The sequence below is a fragment of the Protomyctophum bolini genome (assembly GCF_963924005.1).
Source record: "Protomyctophum bolini genome assembly, chromosome: 14".
In the NCBI taxonomy this organism is placed as follows: domain Eukaryota; kingdom Metazoa; phylum Chordata; class Actinopteri; order Myctophiformes; family Myctophidae; genus Protomyctophum; species Protomyctophum bolini.
In genome coordinates this window covers 8,740,691-8,756,914 of record NC_137875.1, presented here as the reverse complement: position 1 = coordinate 8,756,914, position 16,224 = coordinate 8,740,691, and the positions used below count along the sequence as shown (strand labels likewise).

The 16,224-nt window shown below is 41.1% G+C and overlaps 1 protein-coding gene across 1 annotated transcript; it reads left to right on the top strand.

The window, feature by feature from the left end:
* Positions 1-350: 350 nt before the first annotated feature.
* Positions 351-15,977, top strand: LOC308328741 (rho GTPase-activating protein 19-like). Its single transcript, XM_080782851.1, has 12 exons — positions 351-407; positions 1,048-1,150; positions 1,431-1,575; positions 4,403-4,483; positions 5,832-6,041; positions 6,351-6,577; positions 6,991-7,077; positions 7,514-7,579; positions 10,029-10,238; positions 10,639-10,734; positions 12,981-13,097; positions 14,362-15,977. Exons 1-11 carry the CDS (start codon positions 352-354, stop codon positions 13,095-13,097), a joined length of 1,398 nt encoding a protein of 465 aa, XP_080638977.1. The 5' UTR covers position 351; the 3' UTR covers positions 14,362-15,977.
* The last annotated feature ends 247 nt before the right edge of the window (positions 15,978-16,224 follow it).

Here is a 16,224-nt window from a genome sequence, read left to right as displayed (position 1 = left end):
TTATTATTACTTCTCTATGAAGCAGTCTTTCTCTCATTAACAAATTGTTCGGGGTATAATTCTAAACCAGAAGTTAGGATAAAATTAAGTTTGATAACAATGCATGGTGCATGTTCACATGATAATCATGTATAATATACAAAAGAAATCATTAGGCCTACTTAAAACATTTTTTCAAATATTATATTCTCCCCGGCGCAACAATGTCACAATCCAGTAGATGGCAGCAATGAATGCATCAACAACGGATAGTTGCCAAACAACAACCCAAATGAATAAGAATGATATTTGAGCCAATCCCGTTCTAGGGGCGGGACTAATGAGACAAACAGCGGAACATTCAAAAAGAACATGGCGTCTCAAAACAAACTGCAGCATGAAGACAAGAAACCATTACAATACCAAAGGTAGTGGGGATGATTAACGTTAATTGTTTAATGTTTAGGTGAACTACGTGTTAACCTAAAACCGAGCACATGAGAGAAAAACTAACGTAACGTTTAAACCATAGACTAGAGGCTTAAATGTTAACCTGCTACCGCATCTACTTAGTTAGCTACCGCAGCTAGTTAGTTAGCTGTTGATCTACTACAGCGCCTAGCGGTGTCCGAAGAGCTAACAATACAAAATAAACATTAATTTAACAGTTTGAAAATATGGTCACCCCAATAACTTTCTCCCAGGAAATAAAAACGCCTGGGTTTCCGAGGCTAGGCTACCCCAATAACACCTACACATTATGTTCAAGGTTGTACTTCAGCATGTTTGTTAAACCACAAGACTGGTTCTGTAGGGTTCAGTTTAATTTCACTATTATTTCAGTGGCTATTCTCTCTGACACAAAAAAGTAGAGTGTTAATTAATGAAAAAAACAGAATATGGAAATAAGAGGTTTATGCCCGGCAGCAACGATATAGTAATTTGTCTGGATAAGCATGGAGTATCTGCTAAATGCCATGTCAAGGGAATAGACCAGCTCTCTCACCCTACTTCTCCCCATTGCTCTATTTCCTTCTCTTTTCTACACAATGAATCATACATTAACAGCAGCACAGTGTGCATCGTCAGCCAGTCTGCAGGATCCCCTGTGAAGACGGTGATCTTCAATCCAGACTTTTTCGTGGAGCGCTTGAGACATGATTGTCCCCAGGTAGGCCCGTTGCAATTATTAGAGATAAACTATTTTTGCATAATTTAATTTGTCAGTCATTATAGTTTCGAGTTCACACAAGTACATATTTTGTTTAATAGATATGTCCTGTTTTAGACATAAATACATTTCTGTTAACAAAGCCTAAAAGAAAAAACATAAATGTGATTTTGATTTCTACGTTCCAATGTCCAATGCCAAAAAATACAATGCAATTGTTAATGGCAATTAAAAGTACAATTTGATGACGGTGTGACTTGACCACCCTGTCTGTCCCCAGGCGTTCACTGACCTGGTGCTCAGTAACATCACCCGTCTCATCGACCTCCCGGGGGATGAGTTTGCTCAGCTCACAGGGGAAGCTGCTCCCAGGCTGCCCTCCCACACTGGCTTCCTGCGCTCCCTCAACTTCCTCAAACGGAAAGGTACAGCTAACTAATAAACTCATGGATTAAAGTTCACCAGTACTCGCCACGACTGATTTCAGTCATTTGGATTCTGTAGAAGCCAGTATGTATGCTGCTCTATGGAAGCATTTTGTGCAGCAAAAATATCTACAAGCTCTCACAGTGATGCAAATAGCCTGCATCCTTAAGCCCCTAACCACACCAAAGGGTCAAGACGGTTTTAGCGTTGTCCCTGCGGTGTGATATGTCTTGTTGCACTTTGACCCTAGTGATTCAACGCATAGAATTCAATGGCCCAGAGTTTCATGGTGACCCTTTGGTGTGGTTAGGGCTTTATACTCACTAAATTGAGAGAGAGGACGCAATCATGTCACCCGTCCTGGGATGCAATACTGTACTGAGTACTGTACTCTTAACGTCGTTTAAGTGGGAATCATAGAATGTCCCTGGGACCCATCTAAAAGACCATACCCCTGGGTCCCGAGACACATTACATTGAAAACCTATTTACATCACTGTCTCAATTCATTGAGAGCTTGTGTATATAGGCTATGAATATGTTAAGAAGCATCTTCCTTAAAATCTTTTCTTGGATATTTCATATTTTCACCTGGTTGTCACTTGGCAGTATGTAGAACAGCAGGAACCATATTACTGAAACATAAAATGTGTACATATTGTGTTAATTGTTTAGGAAACGGCTCTAGTGTAGGGAGGGGGGGGGGGGGCTGTCATACTGACAATGATTTATTGTATTACAAATGTTACATTTTTAAATACCGTATGTAGGAAATATGCAAAATAATCGAAAATATGAAAAAGCTACTACTGTGGAATCATGTATAAATATACTTGTATTGATCCTATAAACAATTTAATATATGTCCCACAATTTTGGAGCTCTGGCTCATGGACTAAGAACCAGAAAGAACTAAACCGGTTCCCATTGGGAACTAACCGGTGGAAAGGGGGTCTTAAGGCTCATTCATAGTCTGGATCTTCGGTGGTGAGGTGACCACCAGAGCTGAAATAACGTTGAGCGGTGGTGAGTAAAAACGAGATACTGTATCTCAATGGGGTATTCCTAAATAAAGAAATTTCAAACGAGTATGAGTAAAAACAGAGAGAAGGGCTGGGGCGGTGGCGGTCGTTTGCTGTTCACCGCGGCTCCGCTCGTGACGTCATGTTGTAGTTCGGTGGTCACCTAACCACCGAAAATCCAGACTATGAATGAGCCTTTAGTTTGGCACTCACTCTGCAACGCAAGATGTCTCTCTGCAAAAAATGATTTGCATTTGCACTGTTTTCCAGTTGAAAATAGTTTTGTAAAGCGACACCACCTCTGATCTACCAGGTGATCAGATTGGCCCGTTGACGTGATCAGTGGAGTTGATGAAAATCAACCATTAATAACCTAATTGTTTGATGCACACTTTTCTGCCCAGATAGTAAGAATTTATCCTAGCCTTTTATTATTCATGTTTAAGTGTTTTATTATTTATTAAAGAATACTATAATCAGACACAAGCATCGATGGTTTTATTGACTGGCACTGGGTCACCATGCCAGCCTTGAAAAGCGACCTGAATGTGCCTGACAATGTCTGGGGCCCTAGTACACTTCATTACCTCGTTACTTTATAGCACCTTGACCTTATGTCATATTAACGGTACATAATATGTAAATATTTCCCCCTAAGATACATGAGGAAAACTTGAGAGAATATCTGTTTCCATTATTGGACCGATTGAAACTGGCGACGTGTTCCCTCCTCCGCGTCATCAGTGCCCATACCCGAGGCGGGGGTTGGCGATAGGGCCTTTCTGTGTGGAGTTTGCATGTTCTCCCCGTGTCCCCTAGGGTAGATACCCTCACAAAAACATGCCGTAATCCTGGTCTCTAAAACTACCTCCCCCTGGCCAACCGGGGCGCCTGATGGAGGGGAAAGGAACTGGTCGGAATAACGTGTCCCTTCCACGCGCTACGTCCGGCCGGGGAAATTCCCCTCTGTCAGGTGAAAAGAAGCAGCTTGGACTCCTCATGCATAGGAGGAGGCATGAGGTCAGTCCGCTGCCCCCCCAGGTTGGCAGAGGAAGTGTAGCGCCCAGGATTACATTAGATAATTGGCACTGGGTGAAAAAAGAAAACTGGGTTACAAAATCGTGGGATAAAAAAAAAAAAAGGACAGATTGAAAATAATTGTTTTACTTGGCGTTTAACCCCAGCATCCATATTCTGAGGGGAACATTCACCAAAAATAGCCGATCTACAAGCTAACAAAACGTGACACGTTGTAAGCTTGTAGATCTACTATATTTGCTGAAGAGACGTGGAGCCCTATCTTGGACACGCCTCACCCTTTATCACTACAATTATTTGCCATATTTTACTATCTCCTCCTGACCCTGAAAATGTTTATTGTTTCTTTGCAATAATCAGGTCAGAGATCATTTATCAGTTAATTTTTTTGTCTTTTTCTCTGCTCATTATCCCATCTCACCACTTCTCTCTTGATTGGATACTCCCGACCTGACATTATTTTCTGTTTACTAAAGACCTGGAGAGATGGGCAGACCGCTTGAGCAATGATTGCTATTAGAATATAGATCTCTATTTAACACGTATTTTACCCTCTCACTCCATTTAATGAACAATTTAGTCATGCATGTGAATTTCCCTACAGTCCTTTCTGATGTGCTTGTGCCTAGGCAACACAGCAGCCAGTGTAGATCACGTGTGGGAAATTAAATGAGTCAGACGAGGTGAAAATATTAGGTATTGTGTAATTGCATCGGTCTTGTCTGCTGCCGTCTGTAATTACAAGGTGCCATTTGATGCCTTTCAGATAAAGGAGTGGTTTTTGGTGCACCGCTAACTGAAGAAGGAATTGCACAGATATATCAGCTCATTGAATACCTGAGTAAAAGTAAGTACTACTTGTATCATTGCTGGGCCTGTCGCAGTTATTGCATAATCGCTTGGTCACATTATTTGAGATAATTGTGCATAATTGTTTCATCTGTACTGTATTAAAAACAGCTGGTGGAAGTTAACAGAAATGCCACATTCCCATCAATATTTCCACCTCATTGTGAACGCTCTTTGAACTAACCACATTCAACCTGGAGTCACAGGTTTTGGGCATTTAGAGAAAAAACATTCCAAAAGTAATTTTCCAAATAACGACAACTAAGCTACGCGCTACTAAATTAAAGTATATGGCCTGTTTTGGCAATAGTAGTACATTATTATTTTGATTATTGATTCCGCCATTGTCAATCATTTCTTTGTATGCGAAGAGAAAAATAATTAATCGTCAACAGAAATGTCATGATCGTTACAGCCCTAATCATGGACTCTTACAATTGTCACTCTGATAATAACGTCACCATGGATGTTCAAGGCTCCGTCATCAGTCTTGGGCCTTGGCATCTTATTGTAATGAATTAGATGGACGAAGAACTTGGATGACAGCACTGCAGTGCCGTCGCTACCTATACGCACAGTACGTACTGCGAGTAGGGCAACACGCCAAGGGGGGCAACAAAAAGTGCCGTGAGGAATAGCAGCGCTCTCGTCGGGAGGGGGGCAGCACAAATATCCTACGAGTAGGGCAACCAAATGGTCAGCTACGGCCCTGGATGACAGAGTGAGAGATGGCCCGAGTGAGCGTGAGCTCATGCTCTATAAACGGAGTGGAATGATGTCACATGCTGAAAGTGGAGTCGGGTAGCCAACATTTGAGTCAATAATTTATCTGAAAGCACTTTTCTCTGGCACTCTCCCTTCTTGTGCCTATTTTATACTCTGCCGTATGATGGTGTGCCTCATCGGAAATAGCCGACTTTGTCGAGCAACAGTGCCTCCCAAACAATGGGTCGTGAACAATTTGTATGGATCACGACAAGTAAATATGCCTTCTTTTTTACGTTTCCTACATTTTGTAAAAAAAAAAAGTCTAAAAAAAGTCTAAATAGCTTCAGAAATGAAAAAATTAATTGAAAAAAGACAGTTCCATGAAAGGAAAAAACTAACAAACATAAGAAATAGTTCAATGGCAGTCGGCAGATGTACAAGCTCACGGCTTTTGGATCAGATATTTTCACTATTAAATAGGGCGTAAGTTGTTAATTCAGTGTATTGTTTTAAATTTGTGTCCCGGGGAGGCATAACATTTTTCTTTTGGGACTTGAGCAAATTTTTGAAACGGCTGTATTCGCCACTACTCTGTCCTTGACCTTTTAAACATGTTTAAATCCCTTCCTCCACGTCAGACCGCCATGTGGAGGGCCTGTTCCGTGTGCCCGGCCACAGCTTGAGGCAGGCGGCCCTGAGGGAGATGCTGAACACCGGGGAGGAGATCGATCTGGAGTCGGGCGACTTCCACCCCAACGACGCAGCCACGATTCTCAAAGCTTACCTGGGAGAAATGCCAGAGCCCCTTCTCACACACAGACATTACCAGGCCCACCTGAAGATTGGGGGTATTTTGCACATGCATACACTCACTGACATTACTTTACTTACCGGTAGTCTTCCCACTGCATAGCCTATAGTAGCCATGCTGCAACCTTGTAGATTTGCTATTTTTGAAAAAAAGATCATTAACATTATTTTGTGAAAATCTTTGAATATATATGGTAATCCTTTTTAAAAGTGAGGGATCCCTGGCACAAATATAAATTGAGATGGGGGTCATTTGAGAACCACTGATACAGCCAAATGAGGGTTTTTTTGGTTAGGATTTAGAAGTGGCTAAAAGCCTAACTTTGAGCCCTCGCTGTGTCGTTCAGAGCTGACTCGGTTCGATGACGAGGGCAACAAGACGGACGTCCCCGATAAGGAGCGTCGGATCGAAGCGCTCCAGCTGCTCTTCATGCTCCTGCCGGCAGCCAACCGCAGTCTCCTGAAGCTCCTCCTGGACCTGCTGTACCACACCGCCCGCAACCAGCACGTCAACAAGATGTCAGCCATCAACCTGGCAACCATGTTCGCACCGCACATCCTCTGGCCCAAAAATGTACGTTCCCGAGGACCATTGGTTAACTATATAGACTACTGTTTCCCATTCTCTCCAGCTCTTTAGTAAACACTTTTGCTCTTTGGCGTTAGAATATTCCAATTTTTGTCTTCATTGTTTTTGTTTTGTCACTTGTATGAGGTACTCTCCTGATTGGAAAAAATAGTTATCCCGATATACTGAACATTTGTTTTCTGTTTACTATAGAGCTTGTCGAAAGACGGGGAGACTGTTACTGAACACACATTCAAGCAATGATCCCTATTGGAATATAGAGCTATTTAACGTGTATTTAATGGAGAACAATTTATGTCATCATGAGGAACGTTAATTTCTAGGCACACACAGGCACGTGCAAACAATGGCATTAACGCAACGATGTACATTGGTGGTCATGCTTGCTTGCATTCCAGGTGACCGCCAGCAGCCTTCATGGAAACGTCCAGAGACTGAATAACGGCGTAGCCTTCCTCATCAAACACTCCCAGAAACTGTTCAGGGTGAGTGCTCTATTGCAGTGGTTCTCAACCTTTATAAACCAAGTGCCACCTCAGGAAAATATCTGGCTCTCCAAGTACCAGTGTACCACCATAATAACTGATGTTAAAATACAGAAGCGTAGAGCTGCCTCATCCTATTCAGCTATGCACAGTTAACACAGGAGGGAAATTAATAATTTATTCTTTGTTTTGTTTTGTTTTAATGAGTGATGTTTTAAAAAAAATATATACTCCATGTTAGAGAGAGCCTTTATTGATGTTATGTTCCCATGGCTACCTTTCATAGAGAGATTACAATGAATGGTTTAAATGACAACATTTGCATCTGAAAGAACGATGGAAGAAAACATGCACGTCTGTTATGACGCTGTCGGTTGTAGACTGTTTGGCATTTAAAAGTGAAGTTCCTTCATTGGATTGTTCTGTTCTTTCAAAGGCACCCGTCTATATTAAAGAATACTCCCAGTTAATCTTCACCGGGTCCAGAAACCTTCAGTCACAGGTCAGTCTCCCCCCTACCTCGCTGTGTGTGTGTGTGTGTGTGTGTGTGTGCGTGGTACTGTGTGTGTGTGTGTTGTATCTCAAATTTTATGCTGTAACAGCCATTATTAATGGCATATTCTTATTTCCAACAATATGCGACGATCGCTCTATCATACAGATTTATACAAAAATTACAAAAAGAGCTTTAAGTCGTTGGTGGGCTTTTTTAATAAATATTTAACCATTGAAAACAAAAGGTTTAACAAGAGCTTGTGACTAAATAACCACATTGGATCTAGCCTGACACTCGGTCTGAATTTTCAATATAGCTGTGGGCTGGAGCCGGGGAAAGGTTCAGAGTTCTCCCAACCGGAATAAACAGTGGAGTGTTGGGTTTTCAAACTCAGATGCTTTAAATACTACTAATTTAAAAGTAGTCGTCATGGCTTGCCAGATCACAGGCACAGATCCTTGTTGCCACTCGACAAGGAACGCTACTTTAGAAAATGAAACAAGCTAGAGGCCGATTGGAATGTTTTCCTTGACTGCGTGGACAACACAACAGTGACAACACAATGGCCTGATATATTCGCATGGTAAGAGACACTTTTCTATAGATATGATCACTGAAACTTATCATAATATACATTTTAAAAAGCCATTAATTCATCAATGATGTTTATAGAACATGTTTTAGTGAATTCCAAGTAGTCGTTTTGACCGCACTATTCAAAACGATGGCTCCGTGCCAAGTTCCAACTGTCTCTAAACTACTTAGAATTCACTACAATGTGTTCTATAAACATTAGTGATGACTTAATGGCTGTTGGTTTTTGATATTACGTTAAGTTTAATTGATCATATCTATAGAGTGTCTCTACCAGGCGAGTAAACACTGCGCCGTGGTAACACAATGTTTTGTAACATGGAAGGAGAGGGAGATTGATGTCTGATTTCAGTGGTGGTTATGCTTGTGCAACTTGACGCATGCAATAAAGTATAAAGAGATAAGGATACTCTGACTATAAACCACTTGAACCCCAGGTCCCCGCAACGCGCTGTGGGCTCATGGCAGCCCTGGCCTGGACTGAAGTGTTTTACGCACATTCTCCATTTACAGTCCTTACTTACTTTTACTTAGGCCCGTCGCTCCCAGTGGAGCATAGGCCAGCAACGACTCTTCTCCATCCAACACGGTTTTGGGCTTTACAGTCCTTACGGCTTTACAGTCCTTACGGCGGCTTATTTCTACAAATGTTCAGATTACAAATATAAAGTGCAGTGGATGTTACAATTCTGCTAGGGCGGGAATAAGTAGGTATCTTCCGTATTGTTCAATAAAAAGCAATGTTTAATCAGTTTCTGGCCATGCAACTATGCACCCCTATCGGTTGGTGCATTATAACTCTGATAAAATGGCCACCGATCGCCTTTTATTGAACAATGTGGAAGACATGGGTACAGTACCGAGGAGGATTGTAACATAAAGTGCTCTGGGGCGAGCACTTTATATTTGAAATCTGAACATGCATGTATTGGGGATGCCGCCGAATAATCGATTTTCATACCAGCCCCTTATGAAACTACTTCTCCCCAAATCCAAATGGATTTAATTTTCCATCCTGAATGGCAGTAACTAGCATACAATGAGAACTGAGAAGATCTCCACAACAAACAAGGTTTACTCATCAAAACTGATTATAAAACTGTAACCATCAAAGCATGCACTCAACATATAATGTGACCATGGCATCTGCATAATATAAAATCTTAAAAGTTTTATCTGATATTGATAACCCCCCCCCCCTTTTTTTTGGGGGGGGGGTGGGTTCAATTAATCGATTATTAATCGGCAGAGCTGTCGACTATTCGATTTGGCTGATGGTCACTTTGTGGCATCCCTAGTACTGTATGTATGTAGTTAACGTTCTAAATGGGAAAAGTGCATAAAAATGTTGAAGTTCCGCCATGAACCATAGCTAAATCGTCTCATATACGAACAATAAGTCAACTTTCTGAGGACGAATGTTCCAGATTTACTTCTGGTGGATTTTTCTTGGCTGTCAATATTTCTATCATCCAACAAGTCGCTCTGAAAGTGATCCAAAGGATCGTACGCTATTATAACTCTATGGGGAAGACCATTTTGTTTACCCCGGGCTAAAACCAGATGTGACATTTGTGGGCGTTCCTGTCTAGTTCCTGTCTAGCATTTTCTTAATGGGCGTGGCTAGCGATTCAGGGCTGGAGGCAGCCAGGCTACATTGGATTCATCGTAAGAAAGTTTATTTTCTCCATTTCCTGGAAAGTAACCATTTTGGACATGCAAGGATTTCACCTGTCGGCTCCGATATTATACCCAAAAACTGGTTTTATTCTTACGGCGAATTGGATTTCTTCCGCTCCATTATTGCGTGTCACTATCACATAATTATTCCTCATGGTCTACTACTCTCTCGCCCTCCTAGGACGACCTGGCGCTGTGTGCTGGGCCCGGAGGAAGCAGGACGCAGTCTGAGGATGTGGTGCCAGACGGCGTCCCCGCCACCCCCGCCTCCGTGGGGACAGGAGGAGGTGGAGCTGTGGGTCAGAACCACACAGCAGACGCCCTCAGGGAGCTGTACCAGCAGGTCAGCAGCATGCCCGAGTCTGCCAAGAAGAAGAAACTCATCAGACAGGTGGGTCACATTCACTGCTCATTCCTTAACCGACACTGGGTGGGTCCACACATTTTCATGGATCACAAGTAATTACCTCATTTTGTTTTCTCCTTCGTCTCCAAAGGAAAACAGTCCACCTGTGCTTGTGCTAGTCTTTAATATTGTTTCATAAGCTTGGCTGTTATGGCTTTTTGCCTCTCTGTCTAAAGTGTATATTGTTTCAGATTTGCACCCTTTATATACTTTCCTACTTATTAGTTAATTCTACCTTGTTTTTATTATGTTTTGTTTTATACAGTATATATTGGTCACAGACTGCAGTCTGCCACACCAACATGCCACTCACTGCACATAAGAGGGACAATCGAACCTTCTTGAATGTGTGTTTGAAGGTTGCGTCCTTCTCTGTGTTTTGCAGTTTGAAAAGCAGGGCTTCGGCACACCTGTACCTGACCCTGAGTCGCCCTTCAGCAGGAACCATCGGCGCACTCGCTCCTTTGGCGGAATTATGAAGGTGCGCTGACTCGACTCATTTTAACAAAACACACCGTTTTGTTTCACTCCATCTTGTTTTGGATGTGTGACCGCAATGGGGCCAGTTAGTTAAAACAGTGGGATCTGAGGGTCCTTGAGGGGCTACGAGGTGGTAGCCAATGACTCAAATGAGTAGTTTAATTCCACGATAATTCCATTAACTTGAGATCATTTCAATATAAAATTATTACAATATAAATTGTACGAGTGACTATTCTCAGGGCTCGAAATAGCGACCATTTTGGTCGCAAATGCGCCTGAATTTTAATCTGTGCGATCTCAAAATATAACTGGGCGCACCAGTGCTACTGCATATAATTACTGTAGTGCGACCAAAACGATCGCGACCGAAAGTGTCGCGGGCCGGTTCCCTCCCGCGAGATGATTTAAACTTGTAGAGCATAAAGATCTGAGCATGTCAAAAAAAAGTAAGTTCCTAGTCCATTCCTGTCCAGAGTTATGATTGTTTAAAGAAATATGATATCTCCTTGGCTTCTTCTACTTCCTCTAACCTCCCGTCAGTCCGTGGACTGATTGGGTGATCAACATCAGCTGGACCTGAGGTCCTCAGCTGTGAGAAACAAAAGGGCTCAATTGAATGGAATGTGTGGAGTCACACACACACATTTATGATGACGTTATGAAAATAACTTCTCATAAATATATACAGTAGGCCTATATATATATATATAGGCCTATATATATATATATATATATATATATTTTTTTTTACTTCAATCAAAAAGCAGGCCTACATAAAACAAAGGGTTTTGTAGCCATTTACAAATTCAGAAATTATAGCAGAGACAGTATTTAGAATTTAATTATATTTTCAACTGGTTTATTGCCACAAAAATAGCATCTCATACCAACTGGCTTGTAGGCCAGTGGTTCCCAAAGTGGGGTCCGGGGATCCCTAGGGGTCCTCGGTTAAATGATAGTTAGGAACCAAATGGACCCTTATGGGTCTGAAACTCTGAGAGTGTACTACATACTATGGGTAAACCAATTTCACTGTACATTTGTACACTCAGTTAAATTAACTTTGATTTTATGGGTCCCAGAGATAGAAATGGGGAACGGTAGCCTAATTCAGGTCAAACTGGGGGTCCTTGAAATGTAAATAACTGAAAATCACTGCTAGAGCCGTAAAAATCTTCTCATATGGGGGTCCCTGGCATATATTTTCAAATGGGGGTCCGTGGGCTAATGAGTGTCAATTTGAGGGTGCTTGACATGAAAAATGTTGGGAACCACTGCTGTAGGCTACAAGTGTAATAATAATGAATGTAAAAAATCGATTACATATTGGTGCTCGTAACATTTTGGTGGGTGCTCCTAATTTTTTTCTGGTGCTCCTTCATTCTGAATTTGGGAGCACCAGTGCTACCAAGTAAAAAAGTTAATTTCGAGCCCTGATTCTATATACCTATGTTTCAATAATATAACCACTACGAGACGATTTCTCATGCACAATTATAACGTTTAGACCAGGGGTGGGCACCTGGTGGCCCGGGGTCCACATGCGACCCTGCGGCCCGCATGTTAATATCAGAATACTAATATAGTATTGATTTCAGCTGTTACAATTCCAAACCCGCTTTAATTACTTCAAGTATTAAAATGTTGTCTTTTTGTGTCCAATGTAGTTGAACACAGTTCATAAAGTTAACATAACTATAACTACATGCATTTGAAATTCAATAAAAAGGTTACTTTTCAGGATTCCAATTTAAAAAATCAGGTTTTCAATTCAAATATAGCAAAAAATTGCTGATCTACAAGCTCAAAACGCGTCACATTGCGACACGTTTTGAGCTTGTAGATCCGATCGGCTATTTTTTACTACGACAGTAATATGCACTGTGGCCCAATGGAGTGAGTGGAAATATATTGGCCCTCTCCATCGTCAAAGTTGCCCATCCCTGGTTTAGACAATTTTATATAGTTTGAACCCAACTATTGTCTTGTTCATATCAGGGTCTTCCAAGACAGAATCATTTGAAATAGGGGTCCTCAGGCCAATGAAAGTTAAACCGGAGGTCTGTGACATGAAAAGTTTGCAAACCCCCTGAGTTAACCACGTGAGGCCTATAGACTGTCCTATGACAAACATAGCTGATCTCCAAGCTCACAACATGTCACGATGCAACGTGAGCTTGTAGATCTGCTATTTCCACTATTTGTTTATTAACTTCTTTGGCGTGTGTGTGTGTGTGTGTATAGAGGAGAGTGTTGGGAAGCCAGACATCAGTGGACAAAAGACATGTCAGAGAGGTGTTTCCTGGACCCCATGGTTCACCAGAGAGCCAGGGGAAAGAGAACGTCAGCTTTGACAGCTGAGTGAGTATGACATCTTTACAACACCTTGACCCATTTTGACCTGGGAACGATTCTACAAATGCCTTCTAAATCGTGACCGTTTTCTGAAAAACCCATGTTTCTGTGTCAGCGGTTCTCAAAACTATTTACGAACACTCTGAAAGAATATATTCAAACATTTGGGCCACATTTTCACGATTTTTCAAAATTAGCAGACCTACAAGCTCGTAGCACGCCACTCGGTGGCGCGCTATGAGCTTGCAGATCTGCTATTTTTCAATAGCTAAAGCATAACATAATGCTAACACCAAAAGGGGTTCCCGCCCAAAATGGGTTAAACATGTTACTGTATTTGAATGCCTTAAACCGACCCTACAGTCGCTATAGAGCCCTAAAGGCACATGACGATTAGCACAATCGACAGCAGTTGGATTCAAGTCGTTGAATTTGTCATTCATTTATGGTAAAAGCAGCAAAATGTTGGTGGGACATATTCCACAGGAATGTGCTGTACAACAACAATACAATACTTTTATAACAAGATAATGCTAATAGTGGAAATATTAAAAAATAGGGAAAAATGTAGAAGTCTATTGATTTAATAAGCAAACATACAGTATACAAACAACAATGACCAACATATTTAGTTAGCCTACGCCCTACAGTATACCACGCAGGTTAATTTTCAGCTGTTACGAGTGGTGCAATTCCCCCCCCCCTCTCTCTCTCTCCCCCCCCCCCCCCCCCTCTCTCTCTCTCTCTCTCTCTCTCTCTCTCTCATTACACAGCACTACCCCTCCCTCTGTTTCTGCCGCCCCCTACTGGTATAAATCAGTAACATACTCAGGCTCATGTGCACAGGTACACACACAGGTAGGTAGGTACATGGACATTGCTGATTGTAGGAGTGGTTGCACCACTCAAAAAAAATAGTTAAGCATTCCAATTCAAATATAGTGGCCCTCGCCGTCGTCAAAGTAGCCCACCCCTGGCCTATAAAGTATAGTCTTTGTTCAAAACTAACACAGGAATTAAAAGTTTAACTAGGAGTTGGTGAGGACGTTTGTCCTATGCACTGCGAATGTAAGAAATCGGGACAAATGGGTTGCATAATTGATATCGATGTAAAAAAAGTGGCCGATATATCGGCCAAACGGACATATCAGTTGGACTTTAAATGACAATAACGATGTCAAAGTAAAAGGCTGTGTTCTCAATAAGACTATGGTGTTTTTAATGAGCTCAAACAACTCTTTCATTTCTTCTTTCTTTCCATTTTCCATAGGATTCTTATCTTAAAAAGATGTCACTTTCAACATCGAAGGATTGCTTTCTTTTCTTTCTTGCATTTAGAGTAAGGGTTTTGGAATGTGATATACTATTAGGTCAGCAAGAATACACGTGCAGCTGGTCTTTTCGAGACCACAAACTGTGAATAGTTTTAAGCAGAGTATGTTCTGTATTCACTGTCTTTTTTTTTTTCTTTTTTTTTTACTGAGTTTGTATAAAAACTGAGTGTGTAAATATGCGTTTTCCACTGGGTAAACTGGTGCTAGATTTAGAGATTCCTAGAGAAGTCAGGGATTTCTAAAACTAGACATACTAATTATTACTAATTCCCTACTGAAATTACTATTATACGGGAGATTTGGTTCATAGAGGATGTTTTATATTTGAGCAGAAATAATATCCATGTCCACTTAACTGTGAAGCCTGATTTATACATATCAATTAAGCATAACTTATCCCCCAGATCTCCATGTGGGACACCGGCTGACAGTTAAAACGGGTGCTTTGACAACGTATATCATTAGGTTCCCAAATTGCATCGTTCCCAAGTAGGCCGGTGGCCGACTGCCATGGGCTGGAACACTTGCTTTATAAGCATTAATTATCTCATGAGCTCAGAGTTCTCTAGTACTCTAATGCATGCAATGTATTGGTAGAAAAGTTAATTTAATGTGCTGGTATAATATAAAGACTATGCAGTCATGTGGAAAATAAGTTAAGCCTGTTTTAATGCTTTTATAGTGGCGAACATAGTTTACAATCATAGACATTTCCTGTGAGACATACTGATGGACTGTTGCCATAGAATTGGCGGTGAATTCAGTCATTTCAAGTGCCTTAAATGCCTCATTACTATATAATATGAATGCTGCATCTGTATTTAGCTTATTTTATGTAGGTTTGACTTTGCTTTTATATAGTGTATATCTGTATATACATACATCGCATACCTAAAGACCAATGTATATTTCGTCGTGTGGCTTGTGTCTTGCGCTGAAAGTAGATGTACAAGCTCACAGCGCACTGTGATGCACAACACGGATGTGACTTATGTCTGTTTTTAGAGCGCGGCACCATCATATGGCATCGACTATTGCTTTATTTAAAATGACAGACTGAAGAGTTGAAGACTGAAGAGAACAAAGTACTGGTACTCTTTGGAAGTGGTGAACATTTCTTGCTTTTATTTTTTTACACTTCATCCAAAGCCTTAAGCTGTCCAATGATGTGACTGTTAAACTACTGTTTTTTATAATATACTTGTTGCTATGTATTTTTGTAGTTTTTTTTTTATTGCTTGTCATATTGGCTCTTATATGACTTTATTTTGTTCTTTTATTTAATGTCTCCAAATGCTCAGCTATGCAATATTGACAACAAAACGTTAATTTAATTGTGCTATAGATTGGCTTGTTCTTTTTTTCCCCCCCATGTCAACTGTGACAGAAGCTTAACCTGCTGTTGGTATTTCATGCTGGTCTTTTATTGCAGGGAAATAATACCACCACTCATTTCGGATATATGAATATGGAATATGGGCTTATCAGTCAAATCAGGTGTGGGCCAATGTTACATTTCTGTTCTGTTACATTTGATAAATAATATGCTTAAGGCCACATGTAGGTTGTTAATGTAATGTGAAATCCCTGCAATATACCTTAATTAAAAGACTGAAGCCGGCTTTATGTTTGTATCTGTATAAGAGTATGCATGCAATAGCATAAAAAACTAATCTGATCTGGAAAGATTAATGATTTTGCAGGAACATGCCTGTACAGTACACATGTATTCTGTGGTTGCCAATGCTGTGGTCTGGCCTTTTGCAGCAGGTGTTCGCCACCACAAGGTGGGGCTGTCG